The 21,861-nt window shown below is 37.3% G+C and overlaps 4 protein-coding genes and 1 long non-coding RNA gene across 6 annotated transcripts; 1 reads left to right on the forward strand and 4 right to left on the reverse strand.

Annotated features, from left to right (window-relative positions):
• Positions 1-57: 57 nt before the first annotated feature.
• TBL36 (TRICHOME BIREFRINGENCE-LIKE 36) lies at positions 58-2,054 on the reverse strand. The gene is made up of 5 exons (NM_115286.3): positions 1,522-2,054; positions 1,164-1,335; positions 897-1,078; positions 590-739; positions 58-508 (listed from the first exon to the last, which is right to left on the reverse strand). Exons 1-5 carry the CDS (start codon positions 1,830-1,832, stop codon positions 184-186), a joined length of 1,140 nt encoding a protein of 379 aa, NP_566996.1. The 5' UTR covers positions 1,833-2,054; the 3' UTR covers positions 58-183.
• Positions 2,055-2,063: 9 nt separating this feature from the next.
• On the reverse strand, positions 2,064-4,948 carry AT3G54270 (sucrose-6F-phosphate phosphohydrolase family protein). Its single transcript, NM_115287.4, has 8 exons — positions 4,763-4,948; positions 4,366-4,671; positions 3,907-4,008; positions 3,615-3,809; positions 3,242-3,532; positions 2,902-3,088; positions 2,692-2,738; positions 2,064-2,595 (listed from the first exon to the last, which is right to left on the reverse strand). The coding sequence occupies exons 1-8, from the start codon at positions 4,820-4,822 to the stop codon at positions 2,506-2,508; spliced, it is 1,278 nt and encodes a 425-aa protein (NP_190995.2). The 5' UTR covers positions 4,823-4,948; the 3' UTR covers positions 2,064-2,505.
• A 1,179-nt stretch (positions 4,949-6,127) lies between these two features.
• Positions 6,128-6,518, reverse strand: AT3G08380. Its single transcript, NR_141439.1, has 2 exons — positions 6,398-6,518; positions 6,128-6,360 (listed from the first exon to the last, which is right to left on the reverse strand). It is a non-coding gene; the product is annotated as an other RNA (long non-coding RNA).
• A 420-nt stretch (positions 6,519-6,938) lies between these two features.
• RGD3 (ROOT GROWTH DEFECTIVE 3) lies at positions 6,939-19,344 on the forward strand. Of its 2 annotated transcripts, NM_001203156.1 has the most exons (31): positions 7,063-7,089; positions 7,337-7,499; positions 7,625-7,719; positions 8,548-8,765; positions 8,910-8,964; positions 9,316-9,408; positions 9,575-9,656; positions 9,931-10,268; positions 10,624-10,723; positions 10,816-11,410; positions 11,560-11,692; positions 11,806-11,874; positions 12,117-12,328; positions 12,444-12,684; positions 12,890-13,063; positions 13,227-13,652; positions 13,740-14,183; positions 14,324-14,443; positions 14,514-14,978; positions 15,106-15,644; positions 16,001-16,493; positions 16,573-16,641; positions 16,784-16,888; positions 16,992-17,222; positions 17,318-17,581; positions 17,687-17,736; positions 17,979-18,088; positions 18,177-18,259; positions 18,438-18,650; positions 18,733-18,890; positions 19,078-19,344. In NM_001203156.1, the coding sequence occupies exons 2-31, from the start codon at positions 7,448-7,450 to the stop codon at positions 19,238-19,240; spliced, it is 6,390 nt and encodes a 2,129-aa protein (NP_001190085.1). In that variant the 5' UTR covers positions 7,063-7,089; positions 7,337-7,447; the 3' UTR covers positions 19,241-19,344. The 2 variants fall into 2 exon arrangements, with proteins under 2 accessions (NP_190996.3, NP_001190085.1); NM_115288.8 differs by lacking the exon at positions 9,316-9,408 and having other exon boundaries at positions 6,939-7,089; positions 18,733-19,309.
• A 94-nt stretch (positions 19,345-19,438) lies between these two features.
• Positions 19,439-21,302, reverse strand: AT3G54290 (hemerythrin HHE cation-binding domain protein). Its single transcript, NM_115289.3, has 3 exons — positions 20,287-21,302; positions 20,048-20,196; positions 19,439-19,967 (listed from the first exon to the last, which is right to left on the reverse strand). Exons 1-3 carry the CDS (start codon positions 20,930-20,932, stop codon positions 19,710-19,712), a joined length of 1,053 nt encoding a protein of 350 aa, NP_566997.1. The 5' UTR covers positions 20,933-21,302; the 3' UTR covers positions 19,439-19,709.
• Positions 21,303-21,861: the final 559 nt, after the last annotated feature.

Here is a 21,861-nt window from a genome sequence, read left to right on the forward strand (position 1 = left end):
GTAAGAAATAACCAAAACACGAAAATCATTGTGATGCATGAACTTTATGCTTAAAGGCCTTTGAGTTGTCTTGTCTTTGATATTGGGATATTTGTTAGCTGGGAAAGGATATGTAATATATAAACCACTGATTCATATAAGTAACACCATTGTTCATGAGTAAAAACAGACTCTTATTATAGCTCATACAGCATTGGTTAAGATAATTGAAGAAAGCATCTCATTCCAAATATCCGGGACACCGGGCAAGCACCAATGACTGCAATCTGATGAAGGTCCAGCGATACGATGGTGCTTCTCTTCCTCGTGCATTGCTCTCTTGAACACCGAAGGATGACCGTCTCTTCTATACGCAGACATTGTTGTGATATCGTATAAATACACTCGGTATTTCATTGTCCTTAGCACTTTGTTCAACACTCTTGACTGTTGAGGCACGTGGGGTTTGGTGGAAGAAGATAAAGAAGGCAAGGGATGTTTCTGGTTGTAGCACATCTGACCACTCTCTCTGCCAAGAATTTATGTACATGAATTAATGGTGTCCATTTTGTATATATGTTGAGATTAAGAGGAGAATATAAGAAAAAACCTCGGTGAGACAGTGCGGAAAATGACTTTTGTTTTGGATGGATCAAGATTTATCTCAACCCATTTAGCCCATGTGGTTAGTCCTCTCTCATAAGCAACCATTGGGTCCATAGCTTTGAAGATCTTATTCCCATCCATGTAATAATCCCACCTAAAACATCAATAGCTTGCGTTACTGTCACAAATCCCAAATCTGATGTAAAATGAGACACAATAACAAATACAATGAACATAGACGTCTATGAACCGTTATACACTAATCATTTGCTTTTGAAGGAAAGATGTAAGTGTTTATTCAGATGACTTACGAACTCCATCTCTGAGAGTGAGTCCACCAGTGAGCGGAATCGAATACAAGAACATCTACACCACGCCAATATCTAGCATTGTCTTCGATTGAGTCCAAATGTAACACCCTTTTACGGTCAACTCCTCTCTTGAGTTCCACAAGCAGAGGAGCCCAACAAAACTCAATTGATGTCTCAAAATCCTGTATAGTAACCAAATTTAATAGTTGCATCTACTAACCAATGATGTATATGTGATTCAAAAGGAGATTTGTGATTATTAATTACCAGAGAATGGAAAGACATCGTAGGACCATTGTAAGTGAGCTTCTTACGATGAGTGGGAAGAACAGACTGTACTAAGCAGACAAGAGATTCCCACTGGTTTCTCATCATTGAATCTCCAACCAGCATTATTCTTTTTCCTCTCATTTTCCCAAGAAATTTCAATGCGTCAAACCTAAACACCATCATGGAAAGAGCCACTATTTTGGTTAATATTAATGTCTCTTTCCCATTTTTCATTAGTCAATTTATTCATCTTGCAATTAACCATGCAAAGCCAATATAAACCAACTTTTTTACTTGATGAGACAGAAATTTTAAAAAGAAGTAATGTAAGAAGTAAGAGGAGTGTGGAGTGTGCCTTGGTAGTGAACAAGCCTTAGGGATCCATCTCCATTTCTGGTAATAAGAGTCGGGTCTTCCATTTCTTTGGCAACTTAGTGCAGAACTCAGATATGGACAGCTTGAATCATAGAGCGGATACGTTTCATCGAACGTCCATTTCCCCACCGAGTAATCACACCTCTCCTCTCTTCTTTCACGCCTCGTCTGCAAGGCGTTGAGTGGATCATCGTCCCCTACTAGCCATAACTCATCAAACTGAGACAAAACTACTTTGCCAAGGATGAGACACAAAGATAAGAACAAGACTCGAGTCTCTGAGGTAGCCATTTGACCAGGAAACTGAGCAGTGTGGGCTTGGAGAAAGAAATAATATAAAGAAGATGGGCAACAAAAAGTGGATAAAGTGAAAAAGGGCGTTAATTACGGAAAGTGGTGGTAATTAGTAATTAGACTTATGCTTGAAATCATGTCCCGTGACTTGCGTCTCCTCTTCTCTCCATCATATCATTTTTTTATAAAAACAGATTACAGTATCCAAGGCGGGATTTGTGAGTTTGGTGGAGCGTTTTGTATATGGTTTAAAAAATCGAAATAGTTTCTCAACAAAAACAAACAGAAATAGTAGAAAACAATCCATATAAACCAGAAAAAAGAATTGCAAATCAAACACAATGGTAGGTTTTGTAAGACTAAAGAAATGTAGGTTTTGTTGTAGAGACCCAAAACTCTCCCTGCCCTCAAAAGGTCATGAACAGACCAAATTCAGGACCCAACCTTCCTTATTAATAGTTTTAAGTTAACCCAAATATGTAAAAAAGTATTAATGAAACGAAACCAAGACATGGCAACACCTTCTTCAGCTTTTAGTATCCTTCATGCTTTATCAAACTCACACCATCCCCAAACAAACATAACACAAAACAAACACTATGCTCTTTGGTTAGCTTCTGTCCCAAACAGATGTCATCTTTAGTATGTCAGTCGAGATTAAGATAATCCTTTAGAAAATCCATTTTTCTTGATCATCTGAAGAAGATTCATCTAACCATGATTGGTGGATGTGCATCCACGTCAGCCTTTGCTTTTCCTCCTTTCAATTTTAACCCATTTTCAGTTATTTTTTTCCAATATTATTTAACCAATCTAATCGTTTGAAATCTTAAAAGGATCATAAATCAAGGTTTACCTTATAACTCAGTAAGACTTTTGTTGAACAAGACCGTACTTTTCCCTCTGTAAACACGAGCTAGACATTAGAACATGGAAGCAAACTTCTACAGTATACCCTTATGATGAGAAATCAAACAAATCAGTTGATCGTATTTTCTGCTAAATCATTTCCTAGCTCGATAAGTCACAAGTATAAGCCATGTAATTGAAGAACAAGATTTCTTACCAGATAACTCATGCTTTACAAATTTTGCAAGCCATGTATCTGAACTGATATGAGAAGACGTAACATTATCCAACCAAATGCGAAACTTCTTTTCCTTCCCATCACCGTATAAATTTTCCATCTCATCTATCCATTCATGTATCGGTTTCTCCACTCCAGACGGATGAACAAAAATACCAAGTGGACTCTGAAACATTGCAAAAGCATAACAATTACGTCAACTAATAAGTCTACACAACACAAGCAATCAAGAACATCTTCAAAATTATCAATTTGAGCACTTGAATTTCCATTACGTTAGATGCTAGAGAGCTTTTTTTTGTCAAATAAACACACTTACAGAGAGCGATTTCAAATTCTGCAAGTACTTGTCAGACTTTTCCACCTCTCCACAACGCCATCTCTCATAAAACAAATAAAACTGAACAACCTCATGAGCAGGATTCAAACTTTCCCCATGGAAATTTTCAGTGTCCATAACATCTCTAGGAGAGACATTTGGTCCCAAATTAAACCTCTGAATAGCTTCTATCATACCAGCTCCACACCTCTCAGACGCATGAAATATTTTTGGGTTGTCCTTTGCATTTTCTTCATACCATTGCAATAATTCTTCATGCGAATTGCTAACCTTAAACAGTAAAAATATAAGCACAATCACTCACGCGTAGTCAAGTATGATCGAACCTAAAAAAAAGTAGTTGGGAACTAACCATTACGCCATATACGTCAGAAATGTTGAAAAGCTCAGCATCATTTCCAGAGTCACCACAAACAAGTGTGTTAGAAGGCTGCTTGCCTTCAATATCCAACTTGTCAAGTAGATATGTCAAAGCACCTTGTTTGCCAGCTCCTCTTGGTAATACATCAAAAGCATATCCATTACTATAAACCAGCTTCACATCCACCTATAATGAATTTTACTGTCATCAGCACCAAAAGTAACAATCTATGATAAGAATGTAGCCATCAAGCTCACATAAAGAGTACACACAAAAATCTCACCCCACGCTCCTCTAATATCCCTGGAAGAACCTTCATTATTTCAACAGCGTCTTCTCTTCCCACGAAAAAACTCACTTTGTGCTCTTCTTGGCTCTTGTCTGGCTATCATAGACAACACACAGAAAAAAAAAAAAAAAGAGATTTAGAACATCAAATTGCTACAGATTCAGCAGGAGATACAGCACAAAGAAGATGATGCTATTATTTGCCAGAAAACTAAACAAAAAGTCTAAGTCAACGCAGGAAGAGACAAGATATCAAGTTATCAACACAATAGCAAGACCCACATGCACCAGTATAAAAGAAAGAGAACAATTTGATAATTCAGCAGAGATAGTGACAAAAGAAGGATCTTTATAGAAAATCCCAGGAAACAAGCCATGCAACTACTCATACCACAATGCAAAACAAAACAAAAAAATCTAGACTAGCTAAATCCTCTAAACAAACTATACAAACCTGAGGCTCAAGTTTAGGGAATTTAAGAGTTTCCTCAACAACAATGTCTCTATTCCACTTATAATCCAAACGAGCAGTCCAAACAACATCAGACACCGTTGATTCACCGCCGCCGTATACAATCTCAGAACCCACAGAAGTTACGGCGATGTCAGGAGTCAACAACGGTCTCTTCTTCCTCAGACTCGAGTAAGAACTGAAAGACCTCCCGGTGCAATAAACAAGCAATGAATCATGGCGATAGTGAGCTTCCCAAAGCGCATTGAATCTAAGAAGGTCATTGTTTTCAGGATCATCGTGATCCACCTGCGAATTTGGTGAGAATTGTTTAATTTTGTGGAATCTAAGAGACGAATTGGAAATCAGAAGTGTGAGTGAGAGAGGAAATAGAAATTACCAATGTGCAATCGAGATCAGCAACTAGTATGAGACGTGGTGGTCCTTCAAGCCTATCCATCGATTTCAGGAACCCAGGTGTTTCTCTTTGCTTCTCTCTTGTCTCTTTGCTCAACTAACTTTTTGGTTCCTTTATTCTTGACTTCCTTGGGAAGACGAAGTTTTTCTTTTCTTATTCGAACAATTCTGTCGAGTATTTGAATTAGTTATAATCTTTCTTTTTTTAATTAGTTAGAAATTTCCTTAAGCACGTATTTATATAACATGTCAACGCAACGAAGTTCCCCCTCAAAATTCAGTTTTATGCGTGCGTTATTACGACATGATAGATCCTGACGACCACCACATGATGCATTACTAGCAATGGATGACTCTTCCTTATCATTCATTTTATATTCAGAGAAAATGTGCAAGAGAATTTGCTTGGTAAGTCCATTGGTGACAAAAAATCGATTTAGTTTGAGTGGAAATAGAGAATCATAAACAATACCAAAATTGTTAGAGATGTATGTAGTGATACAAAAAACGATATTAAAAATATATATTGTTCTGGTTCTATTATTTGTTATCGTTTTTATGATTGGTAACTATTAATAATAATTTTTCAATTATAGTGGTAAGAAGTTATCAATTAAAGTCTTGTTCTTTTGGGTCTAACTTTGGATCCGATTGTTAACCTATAAAAGAATACAAGGAATGAAAAGTAACATGACTAAAAAAGAACAAACAGGAAAAGAAAAAATTATAAAATAAGAATACAAAAGAATGAGTGTAGAAGAAAAATAGAACAAATGTTACTGTAAATGATAACCAAAACATAGAACAAATAGTAACAAAAATTAAAAAATAAATAAATTATTTTCTTAATTAAATAGCCACGTTTTCACGTTTTTTTTTCTAATTTTCTATAAATTTAATTTTTAATTAATAAATGTTTAATTTGTTTTTCTGTTTGTTCCTCATCAAATTTGAGAAGGAACAATTTTCTTCTACGATTCCTCAAAAAATAAGGAATGATTAGGAATAGTGTGGGGTCTACATGTTACAATTTGGAAAAAAAATACTACTGAATGGTAAAAAAAAAGAGGAACATGTTGTTCCTGTCCATTCCTTTTCTAAAAAGTGGTCACCAATCGGACCCTTTATTGTGATTTACTAACCTTTTCAGCGGTAAAATATTATCGTTACACTTTCACAAATAATTTGCTAGTAACGTTAAGTGTTAGTGACTTATATGAGATTGTTCAAGTTTATTCGACAAATGAAATCCTTTCGATCTTTACTTTAATGTGTCAAATATCATGTCCACTTTCAAATAAAGACTCTTAGCTTGAAGGAAAACTCTACGAAAAACTAACGCAATATGTCCCATTTATATGGAAGACGCGCGATGTTAAAATTAGATACTGAAAGTTGGAGTCTAATACATTAGAAACTAATGATCATTCAAGAAAACCATAGATTATCACAGTGACAATAGGCACAAGTCCCACTCCGGCTATTACAAGCATTGTTAGAAAAAGTTTAGGTGGGACAAAAGATCACACCTTGCATTTAGTCGTTACACGACCATCCATCAAATAGAAGAGATCGAAGATCAGCTGGAAGAAAAGCTAGTTTTAAAAAAAATTCTTACTTGATTTGAACATAATACGATATGATTAATGTGTCTTAAAAAGCATAGAAAAACACATCGAAGGCCATAAACGTGAGAACGATTCAAATGACATAATTTTTACAAGAACAAAGACCAGCAAATCCAACTTACCAAAAAATAAAACCACCAAATCCTAGAAGGCAAGAATGTGTGGCAAAAAAAGAAAAAGAATGTATACCATTTGGATGGGAGGTCCAAAATTTTCTTAGAAATTAGTAACTTAAACTTTTAAAACTCATACACATATGGATTATATGTTGAAAAAATCATAATTCAGAAAAGGATCATATATAACTACTAATATATTTTTGAGGTCTTTGTTTTTAGTTATTTTATTTTATTTTCTTAAACTCGAGGTCTTTGTTTTAACAATTTTTCTAATTTCATTATCTTACAAAAAATCTCAAATTTTAATAATATAAATATTTGTCATAGGTACGGGAAGAGCGGTTTGTTTTCCAGCGAAAAAAAAAGAACGGTTTTTCTCTATTTGTTGTTGTTGTTTTTTTTTAATTATTTTCGCCCCTGATTTTTTTTAATTAATGAATATAATTTTTGCAATTTTTCGTGGGAGGCTAAAAGAAAGGCGAGGAGGAAGAAGAAGGAACCAGCATTATATATGAAGCACCCAAAGCATTCTCTGCTCTTGAGAACCTCGCAGCCTTTTCCAGGTATTAAAACAAAACCCTAATTTTCTCTTTCTCTTATCAAATTTAGTATTCTTCTCTTTCTCGGATTTTCCCTAGAAATTCACGAGGATGAAGATGAGAAACGCCTATCCCGACCCAATCGAATTACTAAAAAAGCTTTAACCCAAGCTTTTTGATTTTCTATATCCGAATGCGCGATTTCGATTTCTCTTTTCGATAATTTTCTGGTCATTGATTTACCTGCAGAGTGTGTGTGTCTGTGTTGTAGGGTTATTAGTTTTCGCTAAGTGATTTGGATGAGCTTGGATGTGGAAGTGAAGCTAAGAGGAGGTTCACTCTTGTCATCGTCATCATCAACGTTGTTGTCATTGTGTCCTTCATGGCACAGCAACAATCTTCCCGACTCAATCGTCTCCTTACTTTGTTGGACAGTATCCTTTATTTTTCCTGATTATTTCCTTTGTTACCAATAATGCTTCGTTTTTGTTGTTGCGTTTCTTCGTATCATAATCGCTTAAGAAGGTACATGTTCTCCTTAATTATCATTTCTTTGTAGCTGGTTCAACACAAGCTACTCGGCTAACTGCAGCCAAGCAGATCGGGGATATTGCAAAGTCTCATCCTCAGGACTTGAGCTCTCTTTTGAGAAAGGTATAGTCATGGGATTTACTTTCTATAGATTACAGAGATACAGGGCTGTGGTTGATTGTTATACTGATGGGAATCAATGACAATTGCTAGTGAAAGTTACATAAATTACGCGTCCCTAGCTTAGATGCTCTCTTGGTCTTTGTAATAAACCTACTATTCTTCCGAATGTGCTCAATATAGGCGGGTGGACAGAGTAGAATCTATGATGTGTTGTGTATGTCCTGAGCTTTAAATCTCAAATTTATTGCTGGGAACAAAGGTGTCATCCCCTGTTCGATGTGTTTACTTCTTACATGTCTTATATACATCACAAGTCCCTGCATGGCTAGAGAAAGTTGTTTATAGAGCTATACACATCTATGATTCCTAGGTGCGCCTCCTATTGTTTGACACATAGTTACAATACATCTTTAAAAGGCTGTTGTCTGGATTGTACCCAGCAGATCCTTTGTTCGCCCATACTGATTCTAAAGAATGTCGAAGCTTAAGAAAAAGAATCTAGTGGGCTTCCAGAATGAAAATTTAAGTAGGGTGCCCACCTGCCTATCTTAGTTTCAGGTTTTAACTTGCAATTATAGAGTTTCTATTATTAGATTGAAGTTCAAGCTTTGTTAGGACATCTGATCTTATTCATAAAATAATATTTCTAATCAGGCTAGGGTTTGTGTTCTGGAGACCTTGTTTCTGCTACTTTTTTAGGTATCATAAATAACTATTTCGTCTTGGCATTGTACTTTAGGTTTACATCTTTCTAAACTGCTAAGTCGTCCTTTACATTAAATTCATCTATTTGTTCCTTTGGCTTAACTCTACTTCTTCGGGAATTAGGTTTTGCATCACCTCCGTAGTAAAAAGTGGGATACGAGGGTTGCTGCTGCTCATGCCATTGGTGCCATTGTTCTGAATGTCAAACATCCTTCATTGAGTGAACTGTTAAATTCTTTAGCAACGAAGTTGGGTGAGGCAGGGATATCTGATAATGTAGATGAAGTGGTGGCTTTCCGCAATCTTCAGTCAAAGATTCTGGCAAATGCGCCCTTTAGAAGGTTATTAATAGCTCTATTACACAATACATATGTTTTTTATAGCATCTACTGTTAAGACTTCTTAGCTGGATTTTTAGATGTCTTTCTCATGTTAAGGCTGCACGATGTCTTTTGATGTCTCTAACATTTGGCATGTGCTAACAGCTTTGAGATGAATAAGGTTTTAGAGTTTGGCGCTTTGTTGGCTTCTGGTGGGCAGGTAATTTATTATTTGCTATTGTTTACTTGTCTAGGTCATTTTGTAAGATTTCAGCCGATTTATCTCTGATGTAAATTCTTCATTGATATATTGTCGTTAGGCCTAATCAAACATCTTTATGAAATTACATTTTTGTCTGTCTTAAATCGTTTGTGATAAGTAGGCCACTGGAATGACGTAAGTTTGAACGCAATCTGGTTAGATTCTAAGAAGTGTTTAGGTTTAATCAAGTTCCCTCTGCATCACAAAGAAACATGTTGGATAGTCGCTACTTTTGAATTCTATACGCTTTTGTTGTTGAGGATCACATCTTTAGCATGATTAAAACTATTTGATTGAAACTATTAGCAGGCTTTTATCACCAAAAATATCCTTTGTCAGCTGCAACCTGTAAAATTGTTTCCTACAGTTTCATTATTTGACCTTAAGAAATTTTATGGCTTGGTTTGTAACTAACTATTTCAGCACAATCTGTTAATGCAACATGATACCTTGCCTTCGTTCTTTTTCTTTGAACTTTCGGTTTAGGGGAGCATGTTAAACCTTTATTGCTCCCTTTATCCATACCTTTTTTTCTTCTCAAATTTTGTTGCTTTTCCCTTTGTTGCAGGAGTACGACATTTTGAATGACAATTCCAAGAATCCAAGGGATCGAGTGGCTCGTCAGAAAAAGAATCTCCGACGACGTCTAGGTCAATAGCTTGTCTCGTTTTCTATTAATCAATTTCCATGGGGAAAGTATTATCAGTTGTCCAATTTCATGAAATGTGATATACGTAACCAGGATAGATTATAGGTATAAATTTTGAGAAATCAGTATATGCGTAAACCCATTCTTCTAAGTCTATTACATCACGACTATTGGTTCTCTGATTCTCTGTAAAGTTGACTCTGTATGCTCCAAATATTAATGTTTTACTTGATTGATGCATCTATTGAACATACTTCTGAAAATCTGTGAAACAGGTTTGGACATGTGCGAGCAGTTCATGGATGTCAATGAAATGATTAGAGATGAGGATCTTATTGAGCAGAAGTCCAATGTTCCTGCCAATGGGGTTGGGAACAGATTATACGCAAACTGTTCTCCACATCATATCCAGCAATTCGTTTCAAGAATGGTTCCCCGCGTCAATTCTAGGAGGCCAAGCGCAAGGGAATTGAATTTACTGAAACGAAAAGCAAAAATAAGCTCTAAAGATCAAGCTAAAGGTAGCTGCGAAGTAGCAGATGTTGAGATGTCATCGTCTCATGTTGCCTCAACCTCAAAAAGAATATTGTCCGACTCATTGGACTCGAGCAAGGTATTTGGATAATGTATACTCATAATGACGGATAACCAACTTACATAATATGAGTTGCTGAACGTTAGTACAACCAACTTGAAGTCTCATTAGTTCATTGATATGCTATTCGTGGATTCAACTTTGACTTATGCTGCTTTCTCTTAGGTGTATAATCTCTTACGATTGTATAGTCCAGACATAGGCACAAACTTCACTTGAAAATAGAATAACAGTTGTCATATTTTGTTTTAGCAATAAATCTCAAGCTGCGTGAGGAAATTTCCTTATTAGAATTCTAGGCACTTCTTGATTTTGGCAGACCATATTTCATACTGTCTTTTCACTTCTGTATATGCTACTTGAAACTTCGTAGGCGGACATTGGTAATGAGGATGATATCGAGCCTGATGGGGATGGAAAATGGCCTTTCCATAGTTTTGTTGAGCAACTTATTCTTGACATGTTTGACCCTGGTAAGGTTCATGTACTTGTGCCGTATACATTTTACTTTTTTCCACTTATTGAGTTCTAGTAAAGTTGACTAATAATCTGATAATGTGTTCAGCATGGGAGATCCGCCATGGAAGTGTAATGGCTCTCAGAGAAATATTAATGCTTCATGGTGGTTCTGCTGGAGTGTCAACAGAAGAGTTTAGTTCAGATAATGGGTTTGAGTTGAAAGACGTCTTGAATAAAGTAACACGAGAAAGAGAAATCGACTTGAATATGCAGGTTTCAGAAAATGAGCTGGAGCCACTTCGGAAAAGACCTAAGATTGAAGATCCATCAAAATCTTTTATTGATAACACTGTTTTAGAAGTTATTGGGGGTGACTATGATATTAATGTTAAAGATGAAGATGCTGAGTTTTTGCTGCCACCAGTGAAGGTCAATGGTCAAACTGACTGTAGTTCTACGAAACTGGAACCTCAATCTTCTATGGATGACTCGACATCTCACTCTGAAATAAACCATGTGGCAGAGGTTAACAATCATTTTGAAGATAAGAGTTTTATTGAGGAGCCAGTTATACCTAAGCAACAGGAAGAAAATCTCGAAGTGTTGGATTTGGTCAAACAAGCTAGGCATTCTTGGATAAAAAATTTTGAATTTCTCCAGGATTGCACCATTCGCTTCTTATGTGTGCTTTCACTTGACCGGTAAGACTTTGGTTCTTTATCCTAGGTTTTCTTTTCCATTTTTAGCTGTTTCTGCTTCATGGTAGCACGATTGTTTAGAAAGGTTCTGATACTGGCTGAGATTTGGTTGATCCTTTCTTAGTTAATGATTAGCTTTCCCTCGATTGCAGATTTGGGGATTATATTTCTGATCAGGTAGTTGCTCCTGTGCGGGAAGCTTGTGCCCAAGCACTTGGTGCTACTTTCAAATACATGAATCCCTCGTTGATTTATGAGACATTAAATATCTTGCTTCAGATGCAGGTAATATATATAGAGAGAGATTGACTTTTTTAACCTACTCAAAACTAAGAAACTTGTTGCAGTCTCTAATAATTATAAACTGTTGGTAATCTTTATCATTTATATTTGTTCAGCGCCGGCCTGAATGGGAAATTCGTCATGGAAGTCTTTTAGGCATCAAGTACTTGGTTGCTGTGCGACAGGTAATATTCCAGCACATAAGAGCTGATTACACATGTTTGGAAAACTGAAAAAGGACACTTTCACTGTCTTGTTTTGCCGTTTTCTTATGTCTTGAGAACTTATGCTTTTCTATCATGATATGTAGTAGTTTTTGATTTTCTGAGGCTCTATTTAGCTTATTTGACTTCTTGATATGTTCTTGGTTTGTAGAGATGCATTTCCAGTGTTAGCTTTTCTTTCTTATTCTCCCCGTTTTTTGCAGGAAATGCTCCAAGATTTGCTTGGCTATATTCTTCCGGCGTGTAAAGCAGGGTTGGAGGATTCTGACGATGATGTGCGAGCAGTTGCCGCTGATGCTCTTATACCGGCAGCAGCTGCTATTGTCTCTTTGAGAGGACAGACATTACTTTCCATTGTCATGCTACTGTGGGATATCTTACTTGAGTTGGATGACTTAAGTCCATCAACAAGCAGGTAAACAAGTGTAAAATTACATGCTAACCTTTTCATTATCCAAAATCCTTCTTTTCTTGGTATTTGGAGTTTTCTGTACGAGATCAATTTTGACCTAGTGAAATATTTCTTGCAGTATTATGAACCTCCTGGCAGAAATTTATTCTCAAGATGACATGACCCTAGTGATGCATGAGGAATTATCACTGGGGGAGGAACAAAATATTGAACTCAATGAAATGGGTCATATCGAGAGTATTGGAGAAAGAAGAGATGTAAAGGAAAGCCCTTATGCATTATCAGGTTTGGCCCCTAGGTTGTGGCCATTCACGAGGCATGACATAACATCAGTTCGATTTTCTGCTATTCGAACTCTGGTGGGTTTCTGTTGTTTATTCTACAAAAGAATCTCTCTCAGTACTTGCTTCCTATGTTTGTAGCCGCTTACATGTATCTTGTGCCTTGAGTTTCTATGCCCTCAGAATTTAACAGATGCAAACCCTGTTTGTTTACCTCAGAATACACTTTACTTATGTTTCTTCATATGTTTATAGTGTGCTTTCCTAAATTTTCCCCTGGCAGGAACGACTTCTTGAAGCTGGATGCAGAAAAAACATTTCTGGGCAGTCTAAAAGTTCTTTTTGGCCATCTTCTATTTTAGGGGACACCCTGAGAATCGTCTTTCAAAATCTTTTGCTTGAATCAACTGAGGAGATTCTGGAGTGTTCAGAGAGAGTGTGGAGACTATTGGTTCAGGTACTTAGTAATAAAATTTTGCTTTTCTTTGAAACACCTAAATTATTTCTATGCCTTTTTCTCCTTCTTCTGCATCCTTAGAAATTAAAGGATCTTCGTTCTTGGTTTCCAGTTTGCATTCTTACTTGGGCCTAGATTATCTCTCATTTCTCTTCTTTTTTAGTGCCCAGTGGATGATCTAGAAGACACGGCAAAATTCTATATGGCTTCGTGGATAGAACTTGCAGCTACTCCTTATGGCTCCACATTGGATGCTACAAAAATGTTTTGGCCAGTAGCTCCCCCTCGTAAGAGTCATTTCAAAGCTGCTGCTAAGATGAAAGCTGTCAAACTTGAGAACGAAGCTTCTAGCATTCTGGGATTTGATTATGCAAGAAGTTCTGCTTCCCTTGAAAAACAGGAAGATGCTTCTGCCAGGTCCACTAAAATTATTGTCGGCTCTGATATGGAGATGTCAGTGACCCGTACCCGGGTAGTTACAGCATCTGCATTAGGTATCTTTGCATCCCGGTTGCGAGAGGGTTCAATGCAGTTTGTGGTAGATCCACTGAGTAGTACTCTTACTTCTATGTCCGGTGTTCAGCGCCAGGTATGCATCTCTCTATCTCAATATCTCGTTTTCTCTCTATTACTAGACATCTGTTGCGTTTTTCGAACTAAACCGCTGGCTCTGCAGGTTGGGTCCATTGTGCTCATCTCTTGGTTCAGAGAAACTAAATGCAAGGCCCCTTCTGATGGAAGTGGAAGTTTGCCTGGTTTCCCTAGTCCTCTGAAAAAATGGCTGCTAGATTTGTTAGCTTGCGCAGACCCTGCTTTCCCTACTAAAGACATATTTCTTCCTTATGCTGAACTCTCAAGAACATACACTAAAATGAGGAATGAAGCTTCTCAGTTGTTGCATACAGTTGAAACCTGCCATTGTTTTGATAAGTTATTATCAACGAATAAACTCAATGTGGAGAGCGTGACTGCTGATGAGACAATTGACTTTGCATCAACACTAGATTTGTGGAACAAAGAAAGTGCTGGAAATGAATCCTTAGAAAAGCAAGTTTTTGAAGACGTGGAGTCATCTAGGCAACAGCTATTAAGTACTGCTGGTTATTTAAAGTGTGTCCAGGTACATTGGGATCTATTTTTGATACAATTCATGTGCTATTTTAAATCTTGATCTGCTAGATTATCATGTCATATAAATTAAATGTTTCCATTTCTCGATTGAACCATTTTTATCCTATATCTGGACTTATGTTTATGCAGAGTAATCTACATATCACAGTCACCTCCCTGGTCGCTGCTGCAGTTGTTTGGATGTCAGAATTTCCTGCTAGACTTAATCCAATAATCTTGCCGCTGATGGCTTCGATTAAAAGAGAGCAGGTAGCAACTAAAATCTAAATGTTTGTTTTTTCGTTCGCTGAATTGAACACTGACTCTGTGCTGTTTCAAGGAACAAATACTACAACAAATAGCTGCTGAGGCTCTTGCAGAGCTCATTGCATACTGCGTAGATCGGAAGCCAAGCCCCAATGACAAGTTAATCAAGAATATCTGTAGCTTGACGTGCATGGATCCTAGCGAAACACCTCAAGCTAGCATCATTAGCTCTATGGATATCGTTGATGATATGGATTTTCTGTCCTCACGGAGTAACACAGGAAAACAAAAAGCAAAAGTCGTGTTGGCTAGTGGCGAAGATAGGTCTAAAGTTGAGGGTTTTATCACGAGAAGAGGATCTGAACTCGCGTTGAAGCATTTAAGCTTGAAATTTGGTGGTTCCTTGTTTGACAAACTCCCAAAATTATGGGAGTGCCTCACTGAGGTTCTTGTTCCTGAAATTCCTTCAGATCAACAGAAGATTGACCTTAAAATAGAATCTATTTCGGATCCACAGGTCTTAATAAACAACATCCAGGTATACCCAGTGAAGTGTTTAGCTTGTGTTTTTTGAAGGTTTAGTTTGAGGATAGGCCAAAAACGAAGCTTAATATTGAATATGCAGAGCCTTAACATGGTGTACTTTTATATTTTATGTTTTCCAGGTGGTACGTTCAATAGCACCAGTGATGGAAGAAACACTGAAACCTAGACTGCTCAGTCTTCTGCCTTGTATTTTCAAATGTGTTCGCCATTCCCATGTGGCTGTTAGATTGGCTGCTTCTAGATGTGTTATGACAATGGCTAAATCAATGACAACAGATGTCATGGCAGCAGTAGTGGAAAGTGCTATTCCAATGTTGGGAGATTTAACATGCATTAGTGGTAGACAAGGCGCAGGAATGCTTATTGGTTTGCTTGTGCAAGGGCTGGGTGTTGAACTGGTTCCATATTCTCCTCTATTGGTTGTTCCTCTCCTGAGATGCATGAGCGATGTTGACAGTTCAGTCAGGCAGAGCGTAACACGTAGCTTTGCTGCCCTTGTACCTATGCTTCCATTAGCACGTGGTGTTCCCCCTCCCGTCGGGTTGAGCAAAGATCTATCTAGCAATGCAGAGGATGCAAAATTTTTGGAGCAGCTTCTTGACAACTCCCATATCGATGATTACAAGCTTTGCACTGAGCTAAAAGTTCAATTAAGAAGGTATTTTAGTCTAGATTAAATGAAAGTTTCTTCTCTGTTCTGAGTGTCTCATGGTTTCTGTGTTGTCTTTCTGATTTGGTCGCTTCACTGGCTTTTTTCCTTGGTTTTCTCATTTGCATCTAAACAAAATTGAGGGGATGGTTCGTGAGAAATGGTAGGACATTGAACGTATTGTTGGGTTGAGCAGGGTTGAATTCACGAAATTTGGTCTTGACTTAGCCTGGTCCCTGGTTGATAGGGATTAGACGCATTTTATAATCTATATTTTTATTTCTATATTGTTGAATTGAACTGAGTGGGAACTTTATTGCTTTTGAAATATTATTGTGGAATATTTATCAGTTTTCTGTTTCCAGGTATCAACAAGAAGGAATCAATTGGTTAGGATTCCTAAAGCGTTTTAAGCTCCATGGAATTCTCTGCGATGATATGGGGCTTGGTAAGACTCTTCAAGCATCTGCAATTGTGGCATCCGATGCAGCAGAGCGTCGTGGTTCAACAGATGAACTGGATGTTTTTCCATCTATAATTGTTTGCCCTTCAACATTAGTTGGTCATTGGGCATTTGAAATTGAGAAGTATATCGACCTTTCTCTGCTAAGCGTGTTGCAATATGTTGGCTCTGCTCAAGACCGCGTTTCTCTCCGTGAACAGTTCAACAACCATAATGTCATTATAACATCTTATGATGTGGTCCGCAAGGATGTTGATTATCTGACGCAATTTTCATGGAACTACTGTATCCTGGATGAGGGGCACATAATTAAGAATGCTAAATCTAAAATTACTGCAGCAGTCAAACAATTGAAGGCCCAGCACCGGCTTATCCTTAGTGGAACACCAATACAGGTTTCATTGGAGTGCTCGACTTCCCAGAAAGTTTAGTACGCGTTCTTTTATCTTGAGTGATATTGTTTCCTTTTTGCAGAATAATATCATGGAGCTGTGGTCCCTTTTTGACTTCTTGATGCCTGGATTTCTTGGGACAGAGAGACAGGTAGCGCTTATACATTTTCCCTGTTTTTATGTTGTTACAAATGACCAATTTTCAGGGTCACTTTTGAAAGTTATACTTTGAAGAAGTATTTTTGGATATTCTTTGTTTTCATAAACGAGACATATGTTTCTTTTTTGGGCAGTTTCAAGCATCTTATGGAAAACCATTGCTGGCAGCTAGAGATCCTAAATGCTCTGCTAAGGATGCTGAAGCGGGTGTACTGGCAATGGAAGCACTCCATAAGCAGGTAATGCTGTTTCTTGAGTTCATCTTTTCCGACTTCTTATTTTCCGTTGCAATTGTTGAGAATTGGTAACATCATGACCTGATAAAATCTTCAAATCACGTAGGTTATGCCATTCTTACTCAGACGTACGAAAGAGGAAGTCCTCTCTGATTTGCCAGAAAAAATCATTCAGGACAGATATTGTGACCTTAGTCCTGTCCAGTTGAAGCTTTATGAGCAATTTTCTGGTTCAAGTGCTAAGCAAGAAATATCTAGTATCATAAAAGTTGATGGGTCAGCAGATTCCGGAAATGCAGATGTTGCGCCAACAAAAGCATCCACACACGTTTTCCAGGTATATTATTGTTTGCTGCATTGAAGGAAACACTCCCACCTAACAATTTTACAGTATGGGGAGACCTGATTTTTGTTTGAGTTTTAATTTTCCAGGCACTACAGTACCTGCTTAAACTCTGCAGTCATCCGCTTCTTGTTCTAGGCGATAAGGTCACAGAGCCGGTGGCTTCTGATTTGGCAGCAATGATAAATGGATGTTCGGACATTATCACTGAGCTTCATAAAGTTCAACACTCTCCAAAGCTTGTAGCTCTTCAGGAAATTTTAGAAGAATGTGGAATAGGTTCTGATGCTTCTAGTTCAGATGGCACTCTTAGTGTAGGCCAGCACAGAGTTCTGATATTTGCACAGCACAAAGTAATTACATATCGATTAATCTTACATCTCTGATTTCTTCCATTTTTCCGTTGGGTTTGTTTCCTTACAAGATTGTCCAAGACCTAACCATGTTATGTTATGCAGGCTTTGCTGGATATCATTGAAAAGGACTTGTTTCAAGCCCACATGAAAAGGTGAGTTTCAACTTGTGGATTTACTCTTTTTATTGTCAGTATATTTCTATTGGAGGACTTTGTACTGATTAGGTCTCCTAATTTGTGACTTGAAAAGTCTAAAACTGATCAGCCTTTTTTTCGCTTAAGTTGATTTGAGCTTAGTTTGTTTTTTCTAATTCCATGTTCCTCTCTTAATATATATCCTTAAATCTGGCTTCTACAATATATTGCTTATCGGTCTCACCTTATTCTTACAACAGTGTCACATATATGCGACTAGATGGTTCAGTTGTACCGGAGAAAAGGTTTGAGATTGTGAAAGCCTTTAATTCAGATCCTACAATTGATGTTCTGCTCCTGACAACACATGGTATGCTTTTTCAATTCAACAAAGTTCTGCTATTGTGAGATGATATTGTAAGCAACTTCTCTGAATTAAATCCTTTCTGATCCTTCAGTTGGTGGGCTTGGGTTGAACCTGACCTCTGCTGATACACTTGTATTTATGGAGCATGATTGGAACCCAATGCGTGATCATCAGGTAAGGATTTATATTTTTCTTTGGCTTACGTCCATGTAAAATTTCACTTTGCAAGGAGGAAGAGTTCCACATCTCTTTCGTTTTTGATTGGAAAGAATTTAAAATAGTATCGGCACACACTTGGATAGTGTATTATTATTTGAAGTTTGCTAATATAGAGCTGAACAAACTCTGGCAGGCGATGGACAGAGCGCATAGATTGGGACAGAAGAGAGTTGTAAATGTACACCGTCTGATAATGCGTGGCACACTTGAAGAGAAAGTGATGAGTCTCCAAAAATTCAAAGTGTCGGTTGCCAATACGGTAATCAATGCTGAGAATGCGAGTATGAAGACAATGAACACTGATCAGTTGCTTGACTTGTTTGCTTCAGCTGAAACGTCTAAAAAGGTATGCTATTCATCTTATTTAATAGCAATTCTCTAACGAAAGAAGAAGATTGATAATCCTCAATAATCGGTCTTTATTGTAGGGTGGTGGGTCTTCGAAGAAGGGATCAGAGGATAATGATCAGATTGCTGGAACTGGAAAAGGAATGAAGGCAATTCTAGGAAACTTAGAAGAACTGTGGGATCAATCACAGTACACAGAAGAGTACAATCTTAGCCAGTTCTTAACTAAGCTCAACGGGTAATAGCATAGCCAAGAAGCCAAGAATTTGTGTACATATTTAATTCAGCTCGATTCAGGAGAAACCAACAATTTTGACGTTCCAAACACATAAAAAGGTTACATCCACTCTTTTTTTTTGTCTCCATTTTGTTTTGTCGTCTATCTTTTAGATTCCTAAAAGAAGAAATGATTTTAAAATTATAAGAGGAGAAAACGAGAAAAGAGAAGTTGATGACATCGGAGTCGTTAGTTTTGGCAATACGACCGGTCTAATGTTTGTGACCGCCGAAGTAGTTTTTGTAGTGGATTCTGAATCGTGTAAATACGCTTTTAACCAGCTTTTCCTCTTCTGTTTCAGCTTTTTTTAGTTAGTTTCTGTTTCAAGTCTTCTTCTACTTTTTCTGTTACCTTGTTTTGTCGGTGTTCAAGTCCAAAAGCATAAAACAGGTAAAAAGAAAAAGCATTACCCTTGAGTAATCGACAAACCTCTCTAAATCGACACAAATTAAGCCCATCAAAATTCTTGAACAAATCTGTTTCAAGTCTTCTACTCCTGTGGTCTAACCATGATTGGCAATTGTTTTCACACGCTTAGAAGATTAGTCACCATTATCAAATAATAATCGAATTAAAACTTGCTGAAAACTTGGATAACCATCCTAGAAACATCTCTCGTCCTCTTACGAGTTACATAACCTATTTTTGTTTTGTTTTTAATTTAACAGAATGAGAAAACATAGCAACACCTGAATCGACAAATCTGACTCTATATACACAAAATTCACAACCCCACACACAACAACAGTTTTTCACAAAGTGAGCCTAAAAAGGATAAAATCAGTCAACAACATCAGAGCAGAGAAAAGATGAGATAAGATTTGGATCACCAAATGTCATGAGCAAGTCAATATACTGCATAGCTTCTTGTGGAGTGAGACCTTCTAGTAGGAAATCAAACGAGTTAGAATGAGTCCCACTCATAACTTCTAAGCTTTGATTCATCAATTTCTTCTGCTTCTCTTTCCCCATTTCTGCAGCTTCCACCATTGGCAATAAATCTTTCTCTTCCTCTTCAAAATGTGTTTTACACATCATCTATGTTCAAAAACAAAAACCTCAATCATTACAAAAACAGACAAAAGTGAAGCTTTTTGTTATTGTTATTTTAACTTTACCTGCAATGATTTGAAACGAGAAGCAAGACTAAAGAGAGCTTCTGAACAAATCCCAGAATCCAAAACTCCAATAGATTTGATATCTTCTTTGATACCATTCATCATTGGTAATTCTCTCCCATGTTCTTCATTTGCACTTTTACACATCCCTACACACAAATTCACAGAAATCAAAATTTCAACATTTGACAACAATAATCAAATTCATTCCCTAAACCTAAACAATTCTCTTTAATTACCTCGATCAACAGATTCAAGAACAGGGAACAAGATTCTCTCTTCCATTTGAGCATGTTCGAGCATAAGCTCCTGTAAATGAGTATAACTCTTTGCAAATTTCCTAATCTCCATCTTCGGTGTTCCCACAGACGGATCCACCGCTTTTTTACCTCCACGCGCCGCCAGATCCTCCGACCATCTCAACATCCTCTCCATATGCCACAACATACTCCTATGCTGAAGCCAAATCATCTTCACTATCAATGGAGTCGCTTCGTCGAAGCCTTCCAGATTAAACTTCCAAATCATCAAACGCGGCTCTGGGAACTTATCCTCGATGTAACGGAGAAGAACCTCTCGAGAACCTGATACAGTCTCCGATCCGACTTGAATCGTCGGTTTTTGGTCTTCCGATGGAACGAAACGGAGCGGAACTTTCTTGTGGAGAAGAGCGAAACGGAGATACGACGTCACTAGACTGTTAGGTGGTCCGTATAATCTCACTGTTGCGGTGAAGCTCACCGTCGATGTTTCTGTTTTCGCGGTGGGGATTCGTTGGGTTGGTGGTGCGGTGGCGGCGGCGGAAGGAGGAGGAGGTTTGACGACGAGGTCAAAGGGAGAGATCTCAGCCGTGGATTTAGTTGAGCTGGAGAAGCAGGTTCCCATATTTGGTGAAGAAAACGTGAGAAACGAAATCTAGAATCTCAGAGAGAGAGAGAAGAAGAAGATGAAGAAGAAGTTGGAGTGAATTGCAAGAAATTGGAGTTGGAGAAGATTGAGAGATTAGAGGCGCGTTTGTTGAGAGGAGAGAAAAAGGTATCACGCCATTATCATATTGCCAAAAGCTTTAGGAACTTTGAGAGACTTCAGTATTTTTCTTTCTCACCATTTAAGTGTTTCCCATAATTCAATTCTTAATAATGAATATTTTTCTTTGTTCCTCAAAAAAAATATTAAAGGAGATTTCTGACTCTTTGGAACCTACTTTGCTGTATCACTGGTCAAGTCATAGTCGTCATGAGTCTACACAATTATTTGTGTGATCTAACAATCTAAAACATGTTTGATTAGCTTCTTAAAAAAAACTACAATATGTAGTACTAATTTTAGATAAAAATACTTCCGACTTTTAATGTTGAATTGTGTACTGTACACTTTATGAGAATTTGAGGATAAGAGGAAGAAATCAAATGTTTTCTTTTATGGTTGTGATTTTTTTTGAGTGTTTTGTTTATGCCACCGATTTTTTCTACAAAAAGTGGATGAAGAGATCTCTGTGTAATTAATTCAAAGTGGCATCTTGTATATCAATTATCTATCAATTTTAGAGGATTCTCTATAGTTATTGCGAGATACACCGCATATGTGTAATGTCTTTGTTGAAGAAGATCTTCTCTATATATAAATCCAAAATAAAATTCAATGGTAATTAGGAAACCAGTTCTTGTTTATTTCGAAATCAATGGTAATTAGGATTCGGTTTCTTTTGGTATATTTTATAGATCTATCAAGCCATCGTAGAAATCACTCTTGGCCTCGGTTAAAATAAAAATATACATGTTTCGGGCAACCAAAAACCTTTAATGTATTTTGAC

This window comes from Arabidopsis thaliana, chromosome 3 (assembly GCF_000001735.4).
Source record: "Arabidopsis thaliana chromosome 3, partial sequence".
Taxonomy (NCBI): Eukaryota; Viridiplantae; Streptophyta; class Magnoliopsida; order Brassicales; family Brassicaceae; genus Arabidopsis; species Arabidopsis thaliana.

What these genes read in the sequence shown, in the direction of transcription:
- TBL36 (NM_115286.3), bottom strand. Translation starts at nt 1,832, where the DNA reads ATGGCTACCTCAGAGACTCGAGTCTTGTTCTTATCTTTGTGTCTCATC. An exon ending in AAGGCTTGTTCACTACCAAG is followed by an intron (nt 1,336 to 1,521) that starts GCACACTCCACA and finishes GATGGTGTTTAG; the next exon opens with GTTTGACGCATTGAAATTTC. An exon ending in CACTCTCAGAGATGGAGTTC is followed by an intron (nt 740 to 896) that starts GTAAGTCATCTG and finishes TTGATGTTTTAG; the next exon opens with GTGGGATTATTACATGGATG.
- AT3G54270 (NM_115287.4), bottom strand. Translation starts at nt 4,822, where the DNA reads ATGGATAGGCTTGAAGGACCACCACGTCTCATACTAGTTGCTGATCTC. An exon ending in GGATATTAGAGGAGCGTGGG is followed by an intron (nt 3,810 to 3,906) that starts GTGAGATTTTTG and finishes AATTCATTATAG; the next exon opens with GTGGATGTGAAGCTGGTTTA. An exon ending in AGAATTTGAAATCGCTCTCT is followed by an intron (nt 3,089 to 3,241) that starts GTAAGTGTGTTT and finishes GCAATGTTTCAG; the next exon opens with AGTCCACTTGGTATTTTTGT.
- RGD3 (NM_001203156.1), top strand. Translation starts at nt 7,448, where the DNA reads ATGGCACAGCAACAATCTTCCCGACTCAATCGTCTCCTTACTTTGTTG. An exon ending in CTAAAAGTTCAATTAAGAAG is followed by an intron (nt 15,645 to 16,000) that starts GTATTTTAGTCT and finishes TTCTGTTTCCAG; the next exon opens with GTATCAACAAGAAGGAATCA. An exon ending in TCTGCTCCTGACAACACATG is followed by an intron (nt 18,089 to 18,176) that starts GTATGCTTTTTC and finishes CTGATCCTTCAG; the next exon opens with TTGGTGGGCTTGGGTTGAAC.
- AT3G54290 (NM_115289.3), bottom strand. Translation starts at nt 20,932, where the DNA reads ATGGGAACCTGCTTCTCCAGCTCAACTAAATCCACGGCTGAGATCTCT. An exon ending in TCTTGAATCTGTTGATCGAG is followed by an intron (nt 20,197 to 20,286) that starts GTAATTAAAGAG and finishes ATTTGTGTGTAG; the next exon opens with GGATGTGTAAAAGTGCAAAT. An exon ending in CTCGTTTCAAATCATTGCAG is followed by an intron (nt 19,968 to 20,047) that starts GTAAAGTTAAAA and finishes TTTTGAACATAG; the next exon opens with ATGATGTGTAAAACACATTT.